Consider the following 25,207-nt stretch of genomic DNA (forward strand, 5'->3'; position numbering starts at 1 on the left):
AATCGTATACTGAAAGTTGATCGTATATAAAAACCCAATAACTTTTGGTGACTTGGGAAAATATTACATAACAAAATAATACCATATTGTTCTTCGTTTGTGGGCAATTCCTTGTGACATGCAACATAAGAATTCACGACTACATTCAGTTTGGAATTACATAACAGTGCCCTTAACTGGAAACCACAGCAAGCGCTGATTAAACGAGTCCCTTAAAATGATGAGCGTACGAGCGGAAGAACCCTAGTTACTATCCCAAGGAACTTGTTCGACAAAGTAAGCAGAAGATAGATATAAAAACAAAATGGTTTTCCTTATGGTCATTTTCAAAGAAGCATTCAATCCACGTACGTCGATGCAATGCTACATAACACAATGAAAAATTCACATTTGGACAGCAGTAAATCACTTGTTTGGATGACTTTGAACCGCCTCTGAGAATAATCCAACTTATGTCGATCAAACAAAAATGTACAAAGAACCCTAAGTAATCGATTACGACTAGTGGAAATTCTTCGTTGAGCAGGAAAAAAGAAGAGAGGTGCCTAAGCTAAAAGCTGACCTGTTTAGATAGGGATACCGAAGCCTGTGATGTGTGATACGCAACCTTGAACTGGAAAAGCCAGTAACATCGAGCACTTTCAACGACGTATGGTACTTACCCTGAAAAAACCAAGGGGAAATATACTTGTAAACAGAAAGCGTTCCTTCTGATCAGTTTCTGGTGTTTTTAAGGCATAAGGGCTCATCATGAATAACTGCAGTTGAACATCATTTGCGCATGCGACATATATGGTTCTCACCTCTTTCTAGTTTCTAGACCACTCGTATATCACAATATAATTATAATGCAAATATAAATAAGCAAATGATTTCAAACAAAATCACTCTACTTGTAATTTTAGAAAATGTACATTATTGATAACGATAAATAAAGAGAGATCCACGTAAGGTTGTACATATAATAACCTTTCAAGAGGGAGAAACATAAGAATGTTGGAAATTCAAATAAAAACAGGTTGTAAAAGGTTGCTGCTAGTTGTTAGTTTCTTTACAGGTTGTATCCACACATGCTGCAACTACAAAGTCTAAAGTTTCCTCCATGTGTAGCTGAAATGGTGATGAAAGACAGCAAGTGTGCTGCCATGTGATGTGCTAGCAGGAAGACAGCAGTGTTTCTCCATGTGTTAGCCGAAAGGAAGGTATTACAACCTGCCATGATGCAATGCATGTGTATGCCAACTATCAAAGTTGCTGCATGTGTTTGAAAGGGTGTAAAGATGTGGAACACCATCATTCATTATATGTATTGTTGGATTGTTTATTTTTTCTGTTTTTGTATAAATAGGCCATCTTGCTAAGCCTTAGATAATATCATCCAAATCCCATTTCCATTCTCATTTTCAGCTTGTAAGCTTTAAGAGTTGTAAACTCTTCTAATATTTCAAAGTGTTTGTTATCACCAAGCTTGCTACTTCTTTCATATATCAAAGTCCAAGTGTTTTACCAAAGCTTGTTGCTTCCCTCCTTTCTCTATTTCTTTGTCCAATTTTATTGAGAGTGAAAGTGAGAGGTGTGATAGAGTTTGTAAACTTATCACCCACATATTTTGGTATTGAGTTAGTAAACTCGTGTGAATACCAACAATTGGTATCAGAGCCAGAATACCATTCTGGCAAGTGCAGTAGCTATGGCGTCCAATTTAGTGCAACTCTAGGTTCCCACATTGAAGAAAGAAAATTATGAAAGATGGTGCATCCAATTCAAAGCATTGTTTGGATCACAGGAGCTATGGGAAGTTGTTAGTAATGGGTATGTTGTACCCACTGCCGAGCAAGAAGCCGTATATACTGCGGATCAAAGGAACACTCTCAAGGACTTACGAAAAAAGGACCAAAAGGCGCTGTATCTTCTATACCAGGGTTTGGAAGATTCAACGTTCGAAAAGGTTGCAGAAGCAACAACGAGCAAGCAAGTATGGGACACACTCAGTACAATCTACAAAGGAGTAGATCGGGTCAAGAAAGTGAGATTACAGTCACTTCGAGCAGATTTTGAAACTGCTCACATGAATGAAGGAGAGAGCATCTCCGACTATCACTCAAGGCTCATTGTGATAGTAAATCAGATGAGGAGAAATGGCGAGAGACTCGATGAAGTACGAGTTGTGGAGAAGATACTCCGGTCACTCACATCTAAGTTTGAGCATGTGGTGACTGCCATTGAGGAATCCAAGGATTTGGAGGTGATGAGCGCAGATGAGCTACTAGGATCCCTCCTAGTTCACAAGCAACGCATTCAAAAGAATGCAAACCCCACAACGCTAGAGCAAGCTTTGGAGTCAAAGTTGAATATTGACAAACCAAATGGAGGTCGTGGGCAGTGGAACTCACGTCGTGGGAGTTCATCTAACCGTAGCCGAGGACGAGCTCGAGGAAGAGGTCGAGGCTATGCACAAAATCTAGGTCAGTCTCAAGAGTGGAGATCTACTCGAGGAAAGGCGCATATCCAATGTCACAATTGCAAGCAATATGGACATTATGCCAATGAATGTTCACATAAAAATGGTGAGCATGTCAACATGGCAGAATCAAGTGGAAATACTGATGAAGAACTTACAGTCTTGCTAGCACACCATGATTCCAGTAGCCAACAAGATGTTTGGTATTTGGACTCTGGTGCAAGCAATCACATGTATGGAAAGAAGGAGTTTTTTGCCGAACTCAAAAATGGGGCCTATGGATCTGTAAGTCTTGGTGACTCCTCAAAGTTGCCAGTTGAAGCAAAGGGAAGATCAAGATCACCCAGAAGGATGGTAGAGAAGAATACATCTCTGATACCTACTACATACCAGGTATGAAGAGCAACATTCTGAGCATTGGTCAACTGCTCCAGAAAGGGTACATTATACATATGGAGAACATGCTTCTCACTCTCAGGAATGCAAGGAGAAAGCTCATTGCACGTGTTCGAATGTCAAAGAACCGGATGTTTCCGTTGAATTTAAACACAACTATTGGAAGCTGCAACATCGGTGTAATGGAAGATGAGTCATGGAAATGGCATCTTCGATTTGGCCATCTTCATTTCAATGGCCTAAAGTTGCTGTCAAGTGGAGGAATGGTTCGTGGTCTACCCCAAATTGAAGCCACACGCCAAGTATGTGAAGGTTGTGTGCTTGGCAAGCAAGCACGACTATCGTTCCCTGTTGGTGATACATGGAGAGCAAAAGCACCACTGCAGTTGGTGCACACAAATATATGTGGTCCATTGGATCCCATGTCTTATGGAGGTAATAGGTATTTTATTACCTTCATTGATGATTTCAGTAGAAAGACTTGGGTCTATTTTCTCAAGGAGAAGTCAGCTGCCCTAAAAATTTTCAAGGAGTTCAAGGCACTCACAGAGGCTGAAAGTAACCACAAGCTTGTGGCTGTGAGATCAGATAGAGGTGGAGAGTACACCTCCAATGCTTTCCAAGCATACTGCAAGGAGCAAGGAATTAGGCATCAACTTACTGATGCCTATACCCCACAGCAAAATGGGATAGCCGAAAGAAAAAATCGAACCATCCTTAACATGACAAGGTCCATGCTTAAGGAGAAGAATTTGCCAAAAGAGTTATGGGCAGAAGCTGTAGCTTGTTCGATTTATTTGTTGAATCGATGTCCAACAAAGAGTGTCAAGAGGATGACACCACAAGAGGCTTGGAGTGGATACAAGCCGAATGTTACACACCTAAGAATTTTTGGGTGTGTTGCATATGCTCAAGTTCCAGAAGCCAAGAGGAGGAAACTTGATGATAGAGGTGAGAAGTGTGTGTTTGTGGGCTATAGTGAAGAGTCCAAGGCGTACAAGCTCTACAACCCACTAACTGGCAAACTAGTGGTTAGTAGAGATGTCATCTTCAGTGAGGAAAAGGCATGGATGTGGAACAACAAAGAAGTCAGTAAAGAGAAGATCGTCTCCACTGATTTTGAAGAACCAGAAGTTGTACCACCTGTTGAGCAACAACCTGCTTAAACAATCACAACAACTCCAGTGCACTGAATTGCAAGGAGTGGTCCTACATCTAGTGAGGAAAGCAGCTCCTCAACTCCAGTGAGGTTAATGAGTCTCACAGAGATTTATGGACAAGAAGAAGAAGAAACCAATTTTTTCTGCTTCTATGCAGACCATGAGCCTCTCTCATTCAATGAAGCTGTGGAAGAAATTTGTTGGAAAAAAGCCATGGAAGAAGAGATCCATGCCATCGAGAAGAATGAGACTTGGGAGTTGACAAAGCTCCCATCAAATCTAAAGGCTATTGGTGTCAAGTGGGTTTACAAGATCAAACGCACTGCAGATGGGAGTGTGGATCGATACAAATCAAGGCTTGTAGCAAAGGGCTACAAACAGAAGTATGGAGTGGACTATGATGAAGTCTATGCTCCAGTTGCAAGACTTGACACGGTAAGATTGCTAATCTCTCTTGCCGCTCATCATAAATGGAAAATTTATCAATTAGATGTCAAGTTAGCCTTCCTTAATGGAGTTCTTGAGGAAGAAGTGTACGTGGAACAACCAGAAGGCTTCCAAGTACAGGGAAAAGAAGATAAGGTGTATCGTTTGAAGAAGGCTTTGTATGGCCTCAAGCAAGCACCACGAGCTTGGAACTCAAGGATTGACAACTACCTTCATCAAAATGGATTTCAGAAATGTCCATACGAGCATTCAGTTTACATGAAGAATGGTGCAAAAGGGGAGTTCTTAATTATTTGTCTCTATGTAGATGACTTGTTGTTTACAGGAAACAATGAAGCAATGTTCTGTGAGTTCAAGCAATCCATGTTCAGTGAATTCGAGATGACTGACAATGGATTAATGTCATACTTTCTTGGCATAGAAGTGAAGCAAGGAAGTGACGGTATCTACATCTCTCAACAAAAGTACATGAGAGATATATTGGAGAAATTCAATATGGACAAGTGCAATATTGTCAACACTCCAGTTGCAACTGGATTGAAGCTGTCCAAGGAAGGAGAAGGTGAGTTTGTAAACTCAACCGTGTACAAAAGCTTGGTTGGAAGCCTAAGGTACCTTACAATCACAAGACCTGATATAGTTTATGGTGTTGGACTCGTGAGTTGATACATGGAAACACCAAGGGAGTCTCATTGGCTGGCCGCCAAGAGAATTTTGAGGTACATAAGAGGTACTCTAAACTATGGTCTATTTTATAATTTTGGTGAAGATGCAAAATTATTTGGTTATTTAGATAGTGATTGGGGAGGTGACCAAGATGAAAGGAAAAGCACAACTGGCTATGTGTTTTTTCTAGGATCAACAGCTTTCTCATGGACTTCAAAAAAGCAATCAATTGTTGCTTTGTCATCGTGTGAAGCCGAGTACGTTGCTGTAGCCTCAACCGTGTGTGAGGCAATTTGGTTAAGAAATCTGTTGAAGTCAGTGTGTCATCCACAAGTGGAATCGACTGTGATTCGTGTGGATAACATCTCAGCTATCAAGCTTGCTAGGAATCCAGTCCAACATGGAAGGAGTAAGCACATTGATACCAGGTTCCATTTTCTAAGGGACCATGTGAAGCAAAAGACAATTGAGCTTGTCTATTGTCACACAAAGGAACAAGTGGCTGACATCTTCACTAAGCCACTACCAGTTGAATCATTCCGGTTATTGCGTGAAATGCTAGGCATGAAGGCGTTTTGATTTGAGGGGGCGTGTTGGAAATTCAAATAAAAACAGGTTGTAAAAGGTTGCTGCTAGTTGTTAGTTTCTTTACAGGTTGTATCCACACATGCTGCAACTACAAAGTCTAAAGTTTCCTCCATGTGCTAGCTGAAATGGTGATGAAAGACAGCAAGTGTGCTGCCATGTGATGTGCTAGCAGGAAGACAGCAGTGTTTCTCCATGTGTTAGCCGAAAGGAAGGTATTACAACCTGCCATGATGCAATGCATGTGTATGCCAACTATCAAAGTTGCTGCATGTGTTTGAAAGGGTGTAAAGATGTGGAACACCATCATTCATTATATGTATTGTTGGATTGTTTATTTTTTCTGTTTTTGTATAAATAGGCCATCTTGCTAAGCCTTAGATAATATCATCCAAATCCCATTTCCATTCTCATTTTCAGCTTGTAAGCTTTAAGAGTTGTAAACTCTTCTAATATTTCAAAGTGTTTGTTATCACCAAGCTTGCTACTTCTTTCATATATCAAAGTCCAAGTGTTTTACCAAAGCTTGTTGCTTCCCTCCTTTCTCTATTTCTTTGTCCAATTTTATTGAGAGTGAAAGTGAGAGGTGTGATAGAATTTGTAAACTTATCACCCACATATTTTGGTATTGAGTTAGTAAACTCTTGTGAATACCAACAAAGAAGTGGTGGCACTTTCTTAGAACTATAGACAACTTTTACGACTTATGATGTTATTCTATATTAGCAGTTGAGCACCATAACACCGGACGGTATCAAACTGTCATGTTTTCAATACTACATTGTCAAGTGTAAGTTTTTTCTTCATATAACAATGTATTATTAAATTAAGGAGTCACGTAGCAATAAACCCGTTTTTATACAAGTTATCCCAACAATTGGAAGCATAAGAGATTCACAAACTTAACAATGTATTATTAAATTAAGGAGTTACGAAATGTATCAGGATAACAATTAACAAAGTAAGCTTTTAATTGACTCTTAAACCTAAATTAACACTCGCAGATCGAACTAATAATGAAGGTTGGTGTTCGTGAGCTGGTTGATTCTCGCCTTAATATTGTTGATTTGTTAACATTTTATCAATTCAGAATTGTCATTATATACTTTAAAAAGGTTGAAAAAAATTAAAAAACTTGTAAATTATATGAATAATGAATTATTTTCTGGAAATTCCAAAATTACTTTGATTTGATCCAATCTAAATTTTTATTTAAAGAAGCCACCTAATCTGAAAAGTAGAAATCTTATTCATGGTGATCGGATAGTCTGAAAATCATCTTTAATCCGGCAGCTCCATTCCTGCACATAACTGCATTTCACTCGGAAAAAGAAACCGTCTCTTGAACAACATATTCCAATGTGAACGACCGCGTACAACTTGAAAGCTATCTTTTAGATTATCACACTCACATGGTAATGCTTCCGCACTCGAAATCTCTGCTCCCTTCAAAAGGTTCCCTGATCTGTTCAGTAGGAAAAATATGAGATGAAATATTGTGAGGAGCATATGTACCAACAAATTAAGCTTCATGTGAAACAACAAAGAAAATCAAGGTTAATTGCAGCACAAATAGCTTTAGATATTTAGGCTAACCACGAAAAGATTCATCACGTCAACTGTCAAGATATAGGTTGTGAGCTTACATAAAAAATTTGACTGACTCCATGTTTCACATTGCAAATTAGGGTGTTTTGCAGTACGCATTGGGTTCGGTATCTTGCAAGTTTTAGAAAAGAACCAAAACATACACTCTTTGAAAACAACACTGTCTCCAAACTCAACTAATCCATTATCCATTATTAAAATTAAGGGGGGAAAATATACCAATTCCCCCCCTGTATTTATCATTTGTTTTCAATTTGTCTGCTGAACTTTCTATCAAGTTTCAAGCCCTCCTATTCCTAATCCCTTAAAATGTGTGTAATTTCTCTCTTCTTAGGTCCGTCAACTTTTCCTTTAAATTTGGAGTATTTTTTGTTGAATTCAAACGAGATTTTCCCTTATCTATAATAATATCGGAAAAAGTATTTGCATCCCAAATTAATTCATATAAAAGCAAACCGATAGTGTTAACATGTTCAAGTATCCAAGTATATGGGTTCAGTTGCGAAAACGCTTTCTTAATGACAATGATAACAACCTTAAAAAGTACTAACATCACTGTGTATGTACTTATATAACATACAAGAAATATAAAAGCGAGGAGACAATCTACTTACAATGGAGTAGAGCCGGCAATATTCCTCTCGCCCAAACTGTAAAAAGGTATCAAGCAAGCACGTTGGGTGAAGAAAGGAAAGTCATAACCAGGTTTTGGGCCATCTTCACCTTTGACTGTTGAACAGTTTACATTTCTGGCTTTCAAAGTCCCAGCTAAAGATCAAATCTAAAGTGCCAAAGAAGATGACATGAGCATTCAGACTTATTGCATAGGGTTTAAACACCATATCTGCACCAGGTATAAACATTGTATCCGCCCCCCCATACCAAACTATTCCTAACAACACTATATTTGAGAGTCCATTGGTCACCAGATTCACGTCGATCATTATAAGACCAAAAACAAAAAGTATTTGAACCATCACATGTTACATAACAAACAAGATCCTTTGACACCCCAAGACATCCCATTGTTGCACCTGTCTTATCATCGTCCCCAAGAACATGAGGGCGTTCAAAGGCTCGAGCTTTAATGGTATTGAGGTCAATACACAAAACTTTCTGTGAACTAGCAAGGCCATATAACACCCCCTGCAAGTATACAAAATGCCTGTAAACCTTGGAACTTTTAAACCCATCAGTGAACATAGGGTTGAATTGTAACCCACGACGAACACACTGACTTAGAACTACTTTACTGGGTTTTAGAATGCCATCATTCCAGAATTTGGTCCAGTAGTTATAATTATGGTGCAAACGTACGTAATTGAGTTGAAGATACGTATCATCGTTAGCCGGCCACAGAGTGCGGTGGTAAAGACCTATACAAGAGACTGCGACCGAAATCTCTGCAACCAACATCAGAGATTATTCAATGCCATGACTTGGCAACTGTCTTGCATTTCGTAGTGTCTATATACAAATATGGTTCCCAGCTGTCTAAGCAAAAAGCTAACCTGTCTGTATACGGATAAGATAGTGTTTTCAGGCCATAATGGCTCATTATGAACTGCACTTGAACATTATTCGCGATCAGAACAAATATGATTCCCAGCTCTTTCCAGACCACTTATGTATCTCAAAATTATATCCCGCAAATATACGTGAGCAAATGATTTCAAACAATTCACTCCACTTATAACACTAGAAAATGTACACAACTATAATATATAAAAACAAATAGATATCATGATAGTGCTACAAATGCTTTGAGGTAGCTTTCCATGAGCAAAACAATGAAGAACTAAGTAATAAAATCCTCTTTCACAACCTCCCAACATTTAGGGAGAAAGAGAGCCTAGTTATTCTTACCAATGGATGGCATTGGCCCTGGCTCAATAGAACAATTGGCATGTCTTGCTCGATGCTGGCTCATTCGGTCCCCAAGGGCATGAATTCAATTGGACTGACCCTTTTTCCGGCCTGATTTTATCATCACATCGGATAAGATATCTGGACCCAACTGGATTTGGCTGCCTTCTGATTAAGAAATCAGTAATCAGATGCCTCGCCTCCAAAATCAGTCGGGGTCAACTGGGTCTGAATGGTGAAGATTATCCCTGAATACCCTTTATATCATCGCCAATGGGTCAGTGTTGAATTCTACAACAAATGGGCTTTTTGTCACAAAACTTCAACTTCCACTTCTCAGCATCAGAAGCTAGAAAATGGATCAACCGCTGAAAGTTGCACATAGATTACAGGTTGCGCCATAGGAAGAGAAACCGAAGGGGTGATTTAGGGAGAAGGGAAGGGAGTAAAAATGGAGGAAATGAACTAAATTAGGTTAGATCATTTGTGTATAAATACCTACAGTGATTGAAAGGGGATTAAAAACTTGAATACAAAACCAATAACTTCTGTCCCTGATTCGATCCTGGTTGGAAACTGAAGGATGTGTTGATTGTAAAATGATATCAAACCATTAAATGACAGAATGGAGACACTATTAAACGACCATCCATAATAGCAGTACTGCTAAATGAATCTTCGTAATGGATGGCTCATCATAAAGAAGTGCACTTAAACATCATTTGCAATCGCGATCACTCTTATATCACAAAATAATAATCCTGCAGATGTAACTAAGTAAATCATTTCAGGTAATTCGCTCCACTTATAACTTCAGAAAATTTACACACACACTGCACACACACATATATATATGAAAACAAAGTGATGATAATGTCAATCTCCAAAACATCAAGAGTGGCACTGGAAAACAAAAAGGCTTGAACTTAGAAGAGGGTAATCAAACTAATTAGCAAAAGGCTGTAATCTGAATTTCTTTCCCTATCCAAACGCTTCATAACAACACCTATATAGCACCCCAGAATTCTCAGAATTATTAGAAAGAAAAAAAAAATACACCAATCTCACATACAAGTTTCCAACAACCAATAACCGTGATAAACCAATTAATTACGTAAATAAAAAAAATATGAGAGATATTACCAATTAATATAGGAATTACCAAACCATGAGAATTAAGTCGTTCTCAAATCTATTGGTACAGTCGGCTTGGCTTCCATGTGAAATGGGGATGGGAACCCAGCGAAGGAAGAAGTTATGAAGAGAATGGAGCTTGTTAAAGTACCATTTTACCCCTACTCAATCATAGCACAGGATAGGGTCATTTAGATTACTATCAGACTGTAATCGCCCGAACAACGCGGTATCTCATACTTCAAAGTCCAAATATAAGAGGAACTTTGGAATCTTTTATTTTGGTATGAAATAAGACCGCTCTTATTTAGAAAGATTATTCAATATGACTGGAACACAAGATGATACATAACGTGTCATTATACAAATGGTAATAAATTAAAAAAGTAAAATTTCTCACAACTTATATCAAAACAGGTGGTGTACCACTCGTATTCCAGTTACAATAAAAATTTTCTCCTTATTTTAGAAGCTCTAACGACAAAAATAATTCTTCTACAAATTGTAGGGTAACATGAGAATTTTCGTCGGCTAAAACTGACGCCATTAATTGGTTCGGCATGAGTGTTCAATCGATAAATTAAAAATTTTGTCGGGAGAGGAGTCTTGTGCCAACAAAATTTGGCTTTGTCAGCTTAGAATTTGTCGACAAAATAAATTTTTCTAGCAGTGGGGGGTTTAATTCTGTGCTGGAAGTGCTAATAAATGTGCTAAATGTTTCGAGACAATTCAAGGGGAAGGGTTTTTTGTGCTTTCATGGGCGCATACTGTTGCTCCAATAGTGTGGAAGGAGTTCGGGAAGCTGAAATGCACAGGAAGGAAAAGAAGAGTCTGCAGAATGACTTTCTGTTTGCTGGCCTGGGGATAGCATTTTGATCTTGTGCTGCAAAACAATGCCCTTCTCCCGTCAACACGATGGCTTTAGTGTATGTGATAGCACTGGCAACATGTAATCAGTTGAAATTCAGTGGAACTTAAAAGAGGCATCAATCTGAAATGAATGCTTGGATAAAAAGCTACACAATGCAAGGGCCAGACCAGGTATTCAGAGGTGCTTGTAAACCAAGTTAACTGCATCAGCGTGGACGTTATGCTGATTAAATCGGATGGCAAAGCAGCGATCTTTGATTTCACACGCTTTGGAGTTCCCTTGATGGAACTGCAACTCTGCCGAGTTTCATTTTTCTTTTCTGCTTGTCAATTGTCATGCTACATTGGTTGCTTTTCAATATTGTTCTCTCTGCTGGAAGACTGCAAGTGCTCCTAATAAAGGACTTAAAACTATTACCTATTAATGATGCAACTGTTTGACTGACTCCATATTTTACATTGGAAATTGGGGTGTTTTAAGTACCCATTGGGTTCACTGTGGATAATTGCGAGTCTAGGCATTGTGTGTCTTGATCTCCGGCGAATACAAGGGGTGCGGGTTCATGCTGGGTGGCTGGTGCTCCGCCGGCGGAACAGGATGTCGGTGGCTGCTAGGTTTTCTGTGGGTTTGTTGCTTTGGGCTCCAATCCTGGTGATGTACTGGCCTATTTTCTTCAATTGTTTTGGAGGTCCATATTTTGCTTTCTACTTAGAATTAAAGAAAGAGTTCGTCCCTAGATGTATAAAGGTAAATGTCAACCCAAATTACACGTGACAATCTTTTTTCATGTCATAAATTTATCATATGCCAATTGTTTATTATATGAGCCGTGTACTTTCTAAATACGTGACAAACATGTATTGAAAATTAACACAACTAAAACTAAAATTTGGTTGTATGAGGAATCTCTTGCCAACTGAGATAAGACAAAGTTGAAAAACGAAACTTGAAAACTCCCAAAAAATTAAGTGACAAATTTGTAATTTACTCACTAAGGCCTTCTACAATAGACCAGAAAATTGAGTATGATGCCAATAATATATGAATCAAACTCCATTTAGGCCTGAAATCTTAGTGCAATGAGAGTGATTCTTCTTTTTAATACAAAATATTGAACTAATGAAGGTGATGACAATATAATAAATGACAAGAGAAAAAAAAGAGATCTAATTAATCATAAAATAGAGAAAAAAATGGATGAATTCCACATTTAATATATAAAACTTAGGCATATCAAACTCACACTAATGTATAACATATGTTTTAGAGTAAAGTACAAATAACTACCTCAACTATTGGGATCACGACAATTTCATACCTCATCTTTTAGAATTGACAATGTCATACCGCATCTTACGAATTTGTGACAATGTCATACCTCCGTCAATTTTTCTGTTAAATGCTGACGTGGTAAGAGACGGGGACCATTTTCTATTAAAAAATTAATAAAATATTATTAAAAACTAAAAAAAATATTTAATATTTTTTAAATATTAAAATAATAAATAAAAGTAAAATTTAAAAAAAAAGGGGTAAAGTACAAAAAACTACCTCAACTATTGGGGTCACGACAGTTTCATACCTCATCTTTTAAAATTAACAATGTCATACCGCATCTTAGAAATTTGTGACAATGTCATACCTCCATCAATTTTTTTGTTAAGTGCTGACGTGGCTTGATTTGGGACATACTTTCTATTAAAAAATTATTAAAAACTAAAAAAAAATTATTTAATATTTTTTAAATATTAAAATAATAATAAAAAGCAGAGAAAAAAAAAAACCATCAGTTTGTCCCTCCCCCCGCTTCCCCTCCTTTCTCTTCTCCCTATCTTCATTTTCTTTCCCCCACCTGTAAACCCAAAAAAATAAAAACAATTTGAAAACCCAACAACCCCTTGCAGAAGAACAAGAAGGAGAAGGAGGAGGAGGAAGAAGAAGAGGAAAAAAAAAGGAGGAAGGAAAAAAAAAATCCCCTTGTCGGCGCGGAAGAAGAAGAAGGGAGAAGGAGAAGGAGGAAGAAGAAGAAGAGGAAGAAAAGGAGGAGGAAGAAGAAGAGGAAGAAAAAATAAAAAACAAATTTGAAAACCCATCAACACCCCCCTGCGGAAAAAGAAGAAGAAGGAGAAGGAGAAGGAGAAGGAGGAAGAAGAAGAAGAGGAAAAAAAAGAAGGAAAATTTTTTTTTTTTTGAAAACCCATCAAACCCCAAATCCACCACTTTCATCCATTCTCCACATCCTCTTTCGCACCCATCCTCCACCTTTTTTGCGCACCCATTTTTCCGCTGACGAGATCTGGGTTTTTTTTTTTTTGGGTTGCAGGAGGGAGAAGAGTGTGTGTGTGGGTATGGGTGCGGGTGTGGGGAAATTGAGTGCGGGTGTGGGGGGAAGACAAATTGGATTTTTTTTTATTTTTTATTTTTTATTTTGTTGGGATTTGCAGGTGGGGGAAGAAGATGAAGATGGGGAGAGGAGAGAGGAGGGAGGAGGGAGGAGGGGGAAGGGGAGGGACAAAATGAGAGTTTTTTTTTAATTATTATTTTAATATTTAAAAAATATTAAATAATTGTTTTTTAGTTTTTAATAATTTTTTAATAGAAAGTAGGTCACGAATCAAGCCACGTCAACACTTAACAGAAAAATTAACAGAAAAATTGACGAAGGTATGACATTGTCACAAATTCGTAAGATGCGGTATGACATTGTCAATTTTAAAAGATGAGGTATGAAATTGTTGTGATCTCAAGAGTTGTGGTAGTTTTTTGTACTTTACTTTTTTTTTTTAATTTTACTTTTATTTATTATTTTAATATTTAAAAAATATTAAATATTTTTTTTAGTTTTTAATAATATTTTAATAATTTTTTAACAGAAAGTGGTTCCCCTCTCTTACCACGTCAGCATTTAACAGAAAAACTAACAGAAAAATTGACGGAGGTATGACATTGTCACAAATTTGTAAGATGCAGTATGACATTGTCAATTTTAAAAGATGAGATATGAAATTGTCATGACCCCAATAGTTGAGGTAGTTTTTTGTACTTTACCTTATGTTTTATTTTGAGGAAAATTAATAAAAATGGCTTGAAAACTTTGAGTTTTAACAAAAATGGCAAAATAAAGGGTAAAGTGAATAGTGTAATAATTGACTTTTTAGTGTAAAAATGTGGTTTTTCGTTAAAGTGAATAGTAACAGGAGCTTTTCGTTAAAGTTCCCCTTATTTTTTTGTATACCGATATATTTTTACATTAAAAGGAGAGGAAATTCAACTAAGCCATGCAAACGACTTAATTTAGTAACAAATTCACCATCTATAAGATTCAAATCTTAGACCTCTCATAATACATGTTAAAATTTTGATGCATGATTATTATATATAGAGGTTACCCTCACCCAAACATGTGGAAGGCCTAATAGTCAAAATATGAGACACAGCCGATTTGGACAGATTCTTCCTCCTCATAGTATGCAACGATTTTTTTTTTTTTTTTTTTAAATCAACAGTATTCAACGATTTCATCAACGAACAATTAGAAATGCGCGCGTTTTGAAAAGGACCGTAAAGAAATGTAATCAAATCAATAAATCTGATCGTAAATATTGGAAAAACGTAAATGGCTAGATTCCCACGTTTGACATAGTCTTTGAATATTCGTTTGGAAATTTGGTGATGAGTCCATGGGAGTTCAGATTGTTAAGGGCAAGTTGGGGTGCGTCTCAGATCCGCCATAGATTCAGGGTTTGTCCTTCCGGTTTCTTTGGAGTCCGTGGGAGGTCAGATTGTTAAAGGCAAGTTGGGGTGCGTCTCAGATCCGCCATAGATTCAGGGCTTGTCCTTCCGGTTTCTTTGGAGTTAGGCCACGTGGGTTCTTAATTAATCATGTTTAAGGGACTTAAACGCTCATTAATCAGTTTCCCATCATCTTATACTTCGTCTCGGTCGAAATCTGGTTTTTTCAGAAGTTTGCAAGCCATGAGGTGAGTTTGATTCTTCCCACGTTGTTGCTGTTCTTTGAATTTTTCGAAAGTTGTTTCCTTTTTTCTGGGATTCATGGGTTATAAAGCGTGTGTGTGTTTTCAGTCAAAAGTTTCTTGGTTTTAGTTCGATGTTTCAGATCTGGCAAGCCACTGTGGATAATATTTATTGAAGTACATGACTTGGCATTGTTCTACTGGCCAATTGTAAATCCTTGATGTGGTTTTCAACCCAATATATAGCTTTCAGAGATGATTGACGAGAGCTCGTTTGTTAACAATCTCGCTTTTAGTTTTAGTTTTTTTTTTTTTGGTTAGAGATGGAAGAGATAGGGGGAAAAGAGAGAAGAAGAATTGTGGATGAATAATGGCGTGAGGGGTGTGAAATAAACGTATATAGAAAGGTACACAAAACGAAAGTAAAAACCGTGAAAGCAATTTTAAGTCGCTTTCACTTTCTAGTTTTTGTTTCATACATCAACCACATACCTTCCACACTTCTTCATCCCTCTTTTCCCCATGTATTTTCCCTCATATATCTAGCACAAACGTGAAAAATAAACACTAAATACAAAATGGTTATCAAACTATCCTAATTTGAACGTTTTAGAAAAATCATCCTTTGTATTTATGATTCACCTTGAATTTTGGAGTGAATACAATTTGTGTATTTATGACACAAGATTGCGGTGGCCTTTGTTCTAATGTGTGTCCTACTATGCTTGTATGCGTTCTTCATGGAAATGTACTCAAGAATTATGCTCTTGATGCAGCTGATTTCTGGGGCTTAGTTTCACATTGCATTGAGTCGTTGATTGTATACACTTTATCGCGTTAATACGTGTTCTTTTCACAGGACAAGAAAGATTTTTGGGATTTCTCTGTCTCTCTTTCTGATCAATTTGGCTGCTATAATGGAGCGTGCTGACGAAAATCTTCTCCCATCTGTTTACAAAGAAGTCAGTGAGGCTTTCAATGCCGGGCCATCTGACCTCGGCTATCTGACATTCATTAGGAACTTTATACAGGGATTGGCATCTCCCCTTGCAGGTGTACTTGTTATTAACTATGACCGCCCTTTGGTTCTTGCAATGGGCACTTTTTGCTGGGCCTTGTCAACAGCTGCAGTGGGTGCAAGCCGGATTTTCTCACAAGTTGCATTCTGGAGGGCAGTGAATGGCTTCGGATTGGCAATTGTTATACCAGCACTTCAGTCATTTATTGCTGATAGTTATAAGGATGGAGTGAGGGGGGCTGGGTTTGGGATGGTAAGCCTCGTTGGTTCCTTGGGCGGCATTGGAGGTGGTGTTCTGGCCACACTTATGGCTGGCGATCAATACTGGAATATACCGGGATGGCGATGTGCTTTCATTCTCATGGCATCACTAAGTTCTCTAATCGGGTTCCTTGTTTTTGCTTTTGTGATTGACCCGCGGACGATAGTTTCTGAATTGAGTTCTGATAGGTATGAGATGATCATTTTATCACTTCTGCACGTAATTTCATTGATTATATCAGTTTCAAATCCCTGAACAAATTGTGAAAGAGTTCACTGTTGTGTTCTCCGTATCCATCTTATGTGATGATTTGGTTCCTTTCTGTTGCAGGGAAGATTTGAAAATTAAGGGACCTGCAAGTGCAGCATCAGTTTGGCTGGAGTCTTGGACAGCCATGAAGGCAGTTGTTAAAGTGCGAACGTTTCAAATAATTGTTTTGCAGGGCATTGTTGGCTCACTACCCTGGACTGCCATGGTGTTCTTCACAATGTGGTTCGAATTAATCGGTATGAGCTACTGACAATTCTTTTCCTGTTTAGATTTTGCACACCATACTTCAAAAGTAGAATTGGTATGCCACAGTTAGCTTGTTATACATTGTTTGGTTTCTCATTCCTAACAACTCGAGCATTTCGGGTGCAACAGTTTTCTGGCATGGAAATTTCTTTCCTATTTCTCACTTATTGTAAATTTCTACGCATATATTTTTTTAATTTTGTAGTGTAATATATACTCTATACATCGGTGGAACTGTTTTGGTTCACCTTCTACCTCTCATTTGTTTGCTGAACTACGAACTTTTAGCTTCTACTTTCATGACATATGACGTCTTCTAATTCGTTTTGTTAGGTTTTGATCACAACAGTACAGCAGCACTCCTTAGTCTTTTTGCTGTTGGTTGTGCCATGGGGTCTCTTCTCGGTGGACTGATAGCAGACCGATTGTCACGAATCTACCCTCACTCAGGCCGTATCATGTGTGCGCAGTTCAGCGCCTTCATGGGCATCCCCTTTTCGTGGTTCTTACTCAAAGTCATCCCACAGTCAGTAGACAGCTATTACACCTTTGCAGTCACCCTCTTGCTGATGGGCCTGACTATCAGCTGGTGCGCTACAGCTGCAAATGGCCCTATGTTTGCCGAGGTTGTCCCTGTCAAACACCGAACCATGATCTACGCCTTTGATCGAGCTTTCGAAGGATCATTCTCTTCTTTTGCAGCACCCTTGGTCGGAATCCTTTCAGAGAAGATGTTTGGTTACGACGCAAAATCAGTGGATCCAATTAAAGGGTCTACGCGGGAGGCCTTTGCCTTATCTCAAGGGCTTCTTTCGATGATGGCAGTTCCGTTTGGTTTGTGTTGCTTGTTTTACACGCCCTTGCATCTGTTTTTCAGAAAGGACCGCGAAAATGCCAGGAACGCCAGTGTCAAAGAGGAAGAGATGAGGGGAGAACTCATTCTATAGTTTGAAGGAGCAACCAAGCGCATGAGACAACCATTTATTAGCCTCCCCAAGCCTTCAGCTGCAGTCCTGACCAGCTCGAGAAACCGCTTTGTGAACCGATACTCTTTTACTTCCGACGCTCAAAGATTTTCTGATAGCCAAGTAATTTTTTTTTGAGACTGACACATTTGTAAGGCTGATTAGGAGATAACGAATTGACACATTGGTAAGGCTGATTAGGAGATAACGAAACCTTTTGGGTATATGCCTAGCCTAAGTAATACATCATCGCATTAAAACTTGTCGAGATTATCTCGTGTCATTATCTTAAACAGGCTCATTAACAAGTAATGAAACTTGTTTATAGGCTCCAAAACTGCTATCTGAAATAGCATATCGCCATTGAAATCCTGTCACCCAGGCGTTTTCCCAAATGCAGTATTGTATGCTCAAATCACTGCTACCACCCTAGCATGTATACGGCAAACACAACCGTACATACATGTGCGTACAATGTATGGTCACGTGACGTGATCAATTACCGTCAAAATGTTTTGTGTGTGAGTGAGAGATGCCTTCAAGACAACAAGGTAATATTTAGACAAGACAAGATACTACAAAGCATTCCGAAAAGTTACTATGACGTACAATTTTAAGCCCCCAACTCAATTGATTGAAAAAGAAAACGCAATCTGCAACGAATATTACAACCACATCTGCATTTCGGGCGTTGATAGTATGTCAATTGGCGCTCTTTGGTGCTACCAAACGAAATCTATGTGCACCGGGGGAACAAGGTTTGCCCCACATACCCACCGGCCATGGCCCTTCTTACATTAGATTCAAACAACTTCGGGTTGTCTCTCAACACTGCAGCTGCATCACGATTTAGTGGATCTTCATAATTTGGTTCCTGCAAACGATAGTAAAGAGAAAAATAAGCAACATTCAGATACCAGATGGAAACAAATCACGTAGGGGTGGAGGACTATGAAGAGTCTCATTAGTACCGTGAAGAGATGATATAGTCCATAAATGATAGTGTTTATATTGAGGACAGGTTTCCAATCTTCTCGTAGGATGTTGAGGCAAACATTTCCTTCCAAGTCAATATTCGGATGGTAGACCTGTGAGTGGTTTGTAGTACCAATTACACGAAAATGTTTCATATAAGCTATCAAATAGGAGAAAGGGGCCGAGTAAAGTTAAACAAAACGAGGTGAAATTTTTATTGGCAGCTTTACCTTGGTCTTACACTTGACTTTTGGTGCTTCATGTGGATAGATAGGGGCAACTTGGAACGTAAACAAAAACACACCGCCTCTGCAATAACAAACGGAAAGATAACGTAAAAAACTGATTACTATGCTAATTTTACAAGACATCAGAAACAATACATATATAATATGAAACCTTCCAACACCATTGCTTGTTGTGTCCATATTGACTTCGTTGCATGGTTAACTAAAACAATGGTTTGCAGGCACTCACAATGTCCAGTGTCTCACAATTGTAAATTCATGCACACGTATATTAACAGACATATTTGCGTTAGAAAGTGTGTATGTGGAAACAAAAGAAGAAACCAGCTTCTCTTACAATTAAAAGGTGTCTAAAAAAAAAGACGTTCGTCAAACTTTTGCGCACAATATGTAGAATTCCTTACTTGTAATATCCTTCATCCGGATGAATTGTAACCTCAAAGTTCATCAGCTCATCCTTGCCATCAGGATAATGAATGCTACAAGATTTTGGTAAATTCAGCTCAGACATATCTGCATCAGAAGCCACAAGAAGTAAGTTCTGTTTTTATTAAACGGATAGGTAAATTTAGAGAAACAATACAACTCCATACATAGTCCAAAAAAACCCAGTAAAAGTAATTCAGCATGAAAATAAGTTTAAAGCGTGCATCCTTAACCAAATTATAGCAAATTTAGAATTACATGTTAAATTCAATCAAGAATGCTAGAAAAGATTCAGTTGCCATTCCATTTGCTGACACTTTATAATCAGACAGAAAAAAAAAAAAGAACGAAAAAAAATTATCTCAACTTCGTATATCAACCGAATGTGAGAAAAGAAGAGACGTTAATCCATTTGCTAAAAACTGTTATGTTCTAAATTGACTTAAAACTCCACCAACCTACACCTCTAAATAATTTTAATTATAGCGGAACCAAGGACCAAGGACCACTCATAAGCACCGTGTGCTTAAAATTTTAAGTTCCAGTCCAGTCCAGAATACACTCAAACTTAAACCCAAAATATTGAACAAGTGAACCATCAACAGTACTGAAACCATCTAACGGAATTGATACATACTGCTTAACAATCATCAAACGCTTTTTCGAAAAGAATAATGAAAATGAGAAAGTTTCAATTACAATAATAAAACATATCAACCGATGCAATCATTAAATAGAAGGAAAACCTTTGTTAAGACGCAATTTCCCAGCAGACTGCTTTGTAAATGGCGAGGCTCCAATGGCATTTTGTGCTCTCAGCTTTTCCTTTTCTTTGAATAGCCTAATCATGTCTCCTGAAAATGAAAACAGAAAAACACAATTACCCCCAAAGGGCCTAAATCTGTGACAGGGGAAAACAATGGCACAGAATATACAAGATAAATGCCAAACGGATCGATACACTACATAATGTCGAAAATAACCAAACGAACATCAAATTGAGTACACAGCAAGCAAGAAAAACATAATCAAGAAACTATAAGAATTGTTATACACTGGCGACTGGTCCGTTAATTCCTCCTTGTTGCCTTTGTTTTTGTTGTATTATTTTTTCTTTCTGGACCCTTCAGGGTTAAATGGCAATACTCAAAACCCTGTATCCAAGATGATAATATTCTCCAACAAAATTACAATCTCCTTGAAAATAATAACCCAAAAGTGATCAAACACTAACAAATTACTCCTTTTTATGATACCCTTTTCGAATTAAGTCCAGTTCTCTAGAAAATTCATATAAAAAAGTATCATAAATTCCTAAAGGGAAACAAAAATCAAATCTTTCTGGAATACTAAAACCCAATAAACCCCGAAAGTTTACAACCATAAACAACCAATCAGATGCCAAAACCCAAATGGCACAAATAATAAAATATCAAAAATTGGGGGAAAAAGTTGAATACTTAAGCACCAGATGGGGTTGCCTGCAAAATTTAACAAAGCGAAAGAAAAGAGACTTGCAGACGTATAAATATCGCGATGGGTATATGCTGACCTGGTTGAGAAGAGAAGCTCTGCAAAAGAAGAGTTAAGGATGGGTGAGAAGTGAGGAGAGGGAGAGGGAAAGGGTAGATTTGGAATGGAACGACCCGTCGTTTAGGGGTTCGGGGAACTATGGATGATCGATCGTCTCCTCTCCCTGGCTTTATGCCTGACTTATTTATGGACTCAGATACGTTGGCTTTGGTGTTGCTTTATTTATACGCTGTCTCTTTACAGAATCTGGATAAGGAAATGTTTGACATGCGCTTGCGTTGTGGATGGAAAAGTTTAATTAAAGAATTGTTTTGGATATGGGTCATTATTCATGTCATATACAACTTGAATAAATTTCCGAAAATCCCGAAACAAACCCAAAAAATCTCGATTCCAAACAAAAAAAAATTCCAAACCGAAAGTACTGAAATTTTCGGGACGTCATACCGAACCAATCCTAAACCATTCGGTACAAGATTTGGTATTACCTATTTAATAGTTTGGGAATTTCGAATGGAACCAAAACTATATATGTATGTATATATATATATATGTGTGTATATATATATTGTGCTACAATTTTCCTTGTGTACTGAAAACAACATCGATTTTATAGGTTGATCCATTTCAACTTTTGTCTCTTTAGTTTTGGTATCAAAAATAAGATACTTGTACGCAGGATATACAACGCTTACAATTTTGGGATGATTGCAAATGTTTTGGAGATACAAAAATGTCCTCACATTTGGCGGTTGGTTGTATATTGCCATGGCAGATTGACCAAAAAACTTGCAGAATAACACTGCAAGATCAATTTGCCAAAGGGCTTCGAAAGGTAATGTCACTAGTGTTTAAGAGAAACTGAATATGGTAGTAGAGAGCTGAGTTAAAATTTTCCATTACAAGAGTATCCTGCAATTTGTGAAACTTGTCAATACGAAGCTTCATCTATTGTTGTCAATATGTAAAAAGTGTACTTCGCCAAAGTCTGATCGGACTTTGGGGGAGGGTTGTCACACGTTTGATTCCATTGACCCTAATTACTTAACTATGTCAACGTACAAAGTATCCCAACAGTTACAGTGACATACATTTAACTGCCCCCAGGCTACAGCTCCGTCGATAAATTTTCTTTCCTTTTAAAGGATGAACAAAGAAAGCGCAATCTGCAATTACAACCCCACTTGCATTTCGAGCACTGGTACTGCGTCAATTGGCACTTTGGTGGTACCAAACAAAAGCTATATGCACCGGGGGAAGAACGTTTGCCCCACATAACCACCAGCCATAGCACGTCTTACATTAGACTCAAACATCTTCGGGTTGTCTCTCAACACTGCCGCTGCGTCATGATTTAGTGGATCTTCATAGTTTGGTTCCTGGAAACAAAACCAAACAGAAAAATAAGCATTCATATAGCAGATGGCAACAGATCACAGAGGACTATCAAGACAATCATTAGTACCGTGAAAAGATGGTACAATCCATAAATCACAGTGTTTATGTTGAGGAGAGGTTTCCAATCTTCTCGTAGGATGTTGAGGCAGACATTTCCTTCCAAGTCAATATTAGGATGGTACATCTGTGAGTGGTTTGTATCATGTACGAGACAATGTAGCATATAAATCAACTAGAAGAGATGAAACGAATATGGTTAAACAAGACTCGGTGAAATATATATGATGTGCAGGTCTACCTTGGTCTGACACTTGACTTTCGGTGCCTCATGTGGATATATAGGCACAACTTGGAATGTAAACAAAAATGTACCTCCTCTGTAACAACATATGGAAGAGAAGGTAGTTAATTGATCGTTATGCTTATTCTAAAACTATGCATGTACTTATTTTCCTGAACAACAACAATATATATATATATATATATGTTAAAGTGAAAAAAATATTGAAACCTTCAACACCACTGCTTGTATTCGTGTTGACTCCACAGCATAGTCAATGCAAACAATGGCTGCAGGACGTTCACAATGTTGAAACAATATATAACTGTTCTCCTGAGCAACAACAATATTGAATGTTTTCATGTTGACTTCACTGCATAGTCAATGCAGTGTCTCACAGTTGAAAATCCACAAATACATCTATATTTAGAAAACAATTTTGTGCGAGCAAGTATGTACATGTGTTTGTGAGTGGAAAACGAAGGAACCCAGCTTCTCTGACAAAGTAGAGGTGCCTAAAATTAGCATGTGGAGTCGTGGCAAAAGCTTTTATGTGAAAAAAATTTTGCACACAAAAAGCTGAAGAATTTCTTACGAGTAATATCCTTCATCCAGACGAATTGTAACCTCAAAGGTTCATCAGCTGATCCTTGCCATTAGGAAATGAAATGCTACAAGTTTTTGCTAGATTCAGCTCCGACATATCTGCATCAGATGCCACAAAAAGTGTTTTTTTTAATAAATGGTGGCCACATTTAGGAAAACAACACAACTCCAAAAAGCCAGTAAACACAACATCGAACTAGTTTAAAACCCTTTCTCCTTTAACAAAATTACAGATTTAAATAATGATTGATTCTAACACCAATTTATAAAATGGCAATCAAGAATGCTCGAAAATTCAATTGCGACTCATTTTTTGAAACTTTTGTAGTCAAAATGAAATTATCTCAACTACGTATATCTATCTGACATGAAAAAAGATACAAACCTAATCATTCTAGGGGTTAGTCATTTGCTAAAAACTGTTATGTTTTAGAATTGACTTAAGGCTCCGCCGACCTGAGAACCCTTTAATCAAATTTTACAGCATCACTAAGGACCAAGAACGATGTCCTATCTCACCGTTCAATACTACTCAAAAGCACCCTCGATTAGAAATTTAATTCCAGTCAACATACAACTCCTCATCAACCAAATGATTAAACATCACAACCATCTGACGGCTTTGATCCATAATGTCTAAAAACCAACAAATTGTTTCTGGAATCCGAAATCAAGGGCATGTGAAAACTAGACGATTAATTAAAATGTAAAAGTTATAATCATAAATCAAACGTCTCAAAGGATGTGACCATTAGAGAGAAAGCAAACCTCTATGAAGACGTAATTCCCCAGCAGATTGCTTCTTCACAGGTGACGCACCATTCGCATTTTCAGCAAGTTCTCTTTGCTTTTCCTTTACTTTGAATGGCCTAATCATATCTCCTGAAAAAGTGAAAAAGAACACAATTATCCTAAAAGTCCTAAAGCGATTATATATATGTGCTGCATAACAACAATCATGCTGGTCGACCAAAGCAAGCAGATCGATACACTGAAATTTCATGTGGAAACCTCGAAAATAACCAAACGAACATTAAATTTACTCCTTTCTATAAAACCCTTTTCAAATTAACACCACTTCTCTACAAAAATCAAATAAACAAGCATCATAAATTGCTAAAAGGTAAGCAAAAATTCAAAACCTTGCTCGAGAGGAACAACCAAGAACTAAAGCCCAATAAACCCCAAAAATTTACAGACATAATCATCAACCAATCAGAATCCAAAAACCAAGAAACCTCAATACTTTAAGTATCTACTGATTGGATTTCCTGGAAAAGATAGCAAAGTAACAGAAAGAAAGAAACTTGCAGACATATACATACATCTATATAATATACATTAAGTATATTGTTGAGATGAGTAGATGCTGTCCTGCTAGAGAAGAACCTGCAGAGAAGACGACTTTGTGGGTGAGCGGGAAAGTGAGGAGAGAGAGGGAGGGGGAAGCTGAAATGGAATTGAACGATGTCGTCTAGGAGTTCTGGGGGTAGGTTTGGATGATTTGCCTCTCTGGGGTCCACGCTGCCACAGGCGACAGAGTATTATTCGTGTCTCGCTTTATTTATTTCCACGCCCTTACTTTTTCTTGGAGAAGGAACGTGTTTGGAAGCCAGTCCACCGCTCCACCTCTCGTGATTTGATCGTAATGTTATTGTAAAATAATTTTTGCAGATCATATTTGTAAATTATTTTATAAAATAAGTATATTAACTAACAATTAACTAATATAAAAAGTATGTCAAGTGCTAATTTATTAACTAATATAAAAAGTATGTCAAGTGCTAATTTTGAAAATTATGTAATGTGTCA

The 25,207-nt window shown here is 37.7% G+C and overlaps 2 protein-coding genes, 2 long non-coding RNA genes and 1 pseudogene across 5 annotated transcripts; 1 reads left to right on the plus strand and 4 right to left on the minus strand.

Annotated features, from left to right (window-relative positions):
* Positions 1-6,831: 6,831 nt before the first annotated feature.
* LOC103963177 lies at positions 6,832-8,974 on the minus strand. 2 transcript variants are annotated; one of them, XR_007260224.1, is made up of 4 exons: positions 8,835-8,974; positions 8,641-8,726; positions 7,938-8,469; positions 6,832-7,180 (listed from the first exon to the last, which is right to left on the minus strand). It is a non-coding gene; the product is annotated as an uncharacterized LOC103963177 (long non-coding RNA). The 2 variants fall into 2 exon arrangements; XR_007260222.1 differs by having other exon boundaries at positions 7,938-8,726.
* Positions 8,975-8,993: 19 nt separating this feature from the next.
* On the minus strand, positions 8,994-10,557 carry LOC125479747. The gene is made up of 2 exons (XR_007260225.1): positions 10,333-10,557; positions 8,994-9,538 (listed from the first exon to the last, which is right to left on the minus strand). It is a non-coding gene; the product is annotated as an uncharacterized LOC125479747 (long non-coding RNA).
* Positions 10,558-14,686: 4,129 nt separating this feature from the next.
* LOC103963176 (multidrug resistance protein 2) lies at positions 14,687-18,199 on the plus strand. The gene is made up of 4 exons (XM_018651391.2): positions 14,687-15,174; positions 16,028-16,636; positions 16,779-16,954; positions 17,298-18,199. Exons 1-4 carry the CDS (start codon positions 15,077-15,079, stop codon positions 17,909-17,911), a joined length of 1,497 nt encoding a protein of 498 aa, XP_018506907.2. The 5' UTR covers positions 14,687-15,076; the 3' UTR covers positions 17,912-18,199.
* Positions 18,200-18,466: 267 nt separating this feature from the next.
* On the minus strand, positions 18,467-21,308 carry LOC103963175 (NEDD8-conjugating enzyme Ubc12). Its single transcript, XM_009375950.3, has 6 exons — positions 21,131-21,308; positions 20,325-20,432; positions 19,557-19,665; positions 19,135-19,213; positions 18,901-19,017; positions 18,467-18,803 (listed from the first exon to the last, which is right to left on the minus strand). The coding sequence occupies exons 2-6, from the start codon at positions 20,425-20,427 to the stop codon at positions 18,666-18,668; spliced, it is 546 nt and encodes a 181-aa protein (XP_009374225.1). The 5' UTR covers positions 20,428-20,432; positions 21,131-21,308; the 3' UTR covers positions 18,467-18,665.
* A 685-nt stretch (positions 21,309-21,993) lies between these two features.
* On the minus strand, positions 21,994-24,928 carry LOC103963174 (annotated as a pseudogene).
* Positions 24,929-25,207: the final 279 nt, after the last annotated feature.

This window comes from the organism of the source record quoted next, unplaced genomic scaffold, assembly GCF_019419815.1.
Source record: "Pyrus x bretschneideri cultivar Hongxiangsu unplaced genomic scaffold, Pyrus_bretschneideri_v1 Contig1, whole genome shotgun sequence".
Taxonomy (NCBI): Eukaryota; Viridiplantae; Streptophyta; class Magnoliopsida; order Rosales; family Rosaceae; genus Pyrus; species Pyrus x bretschneideri.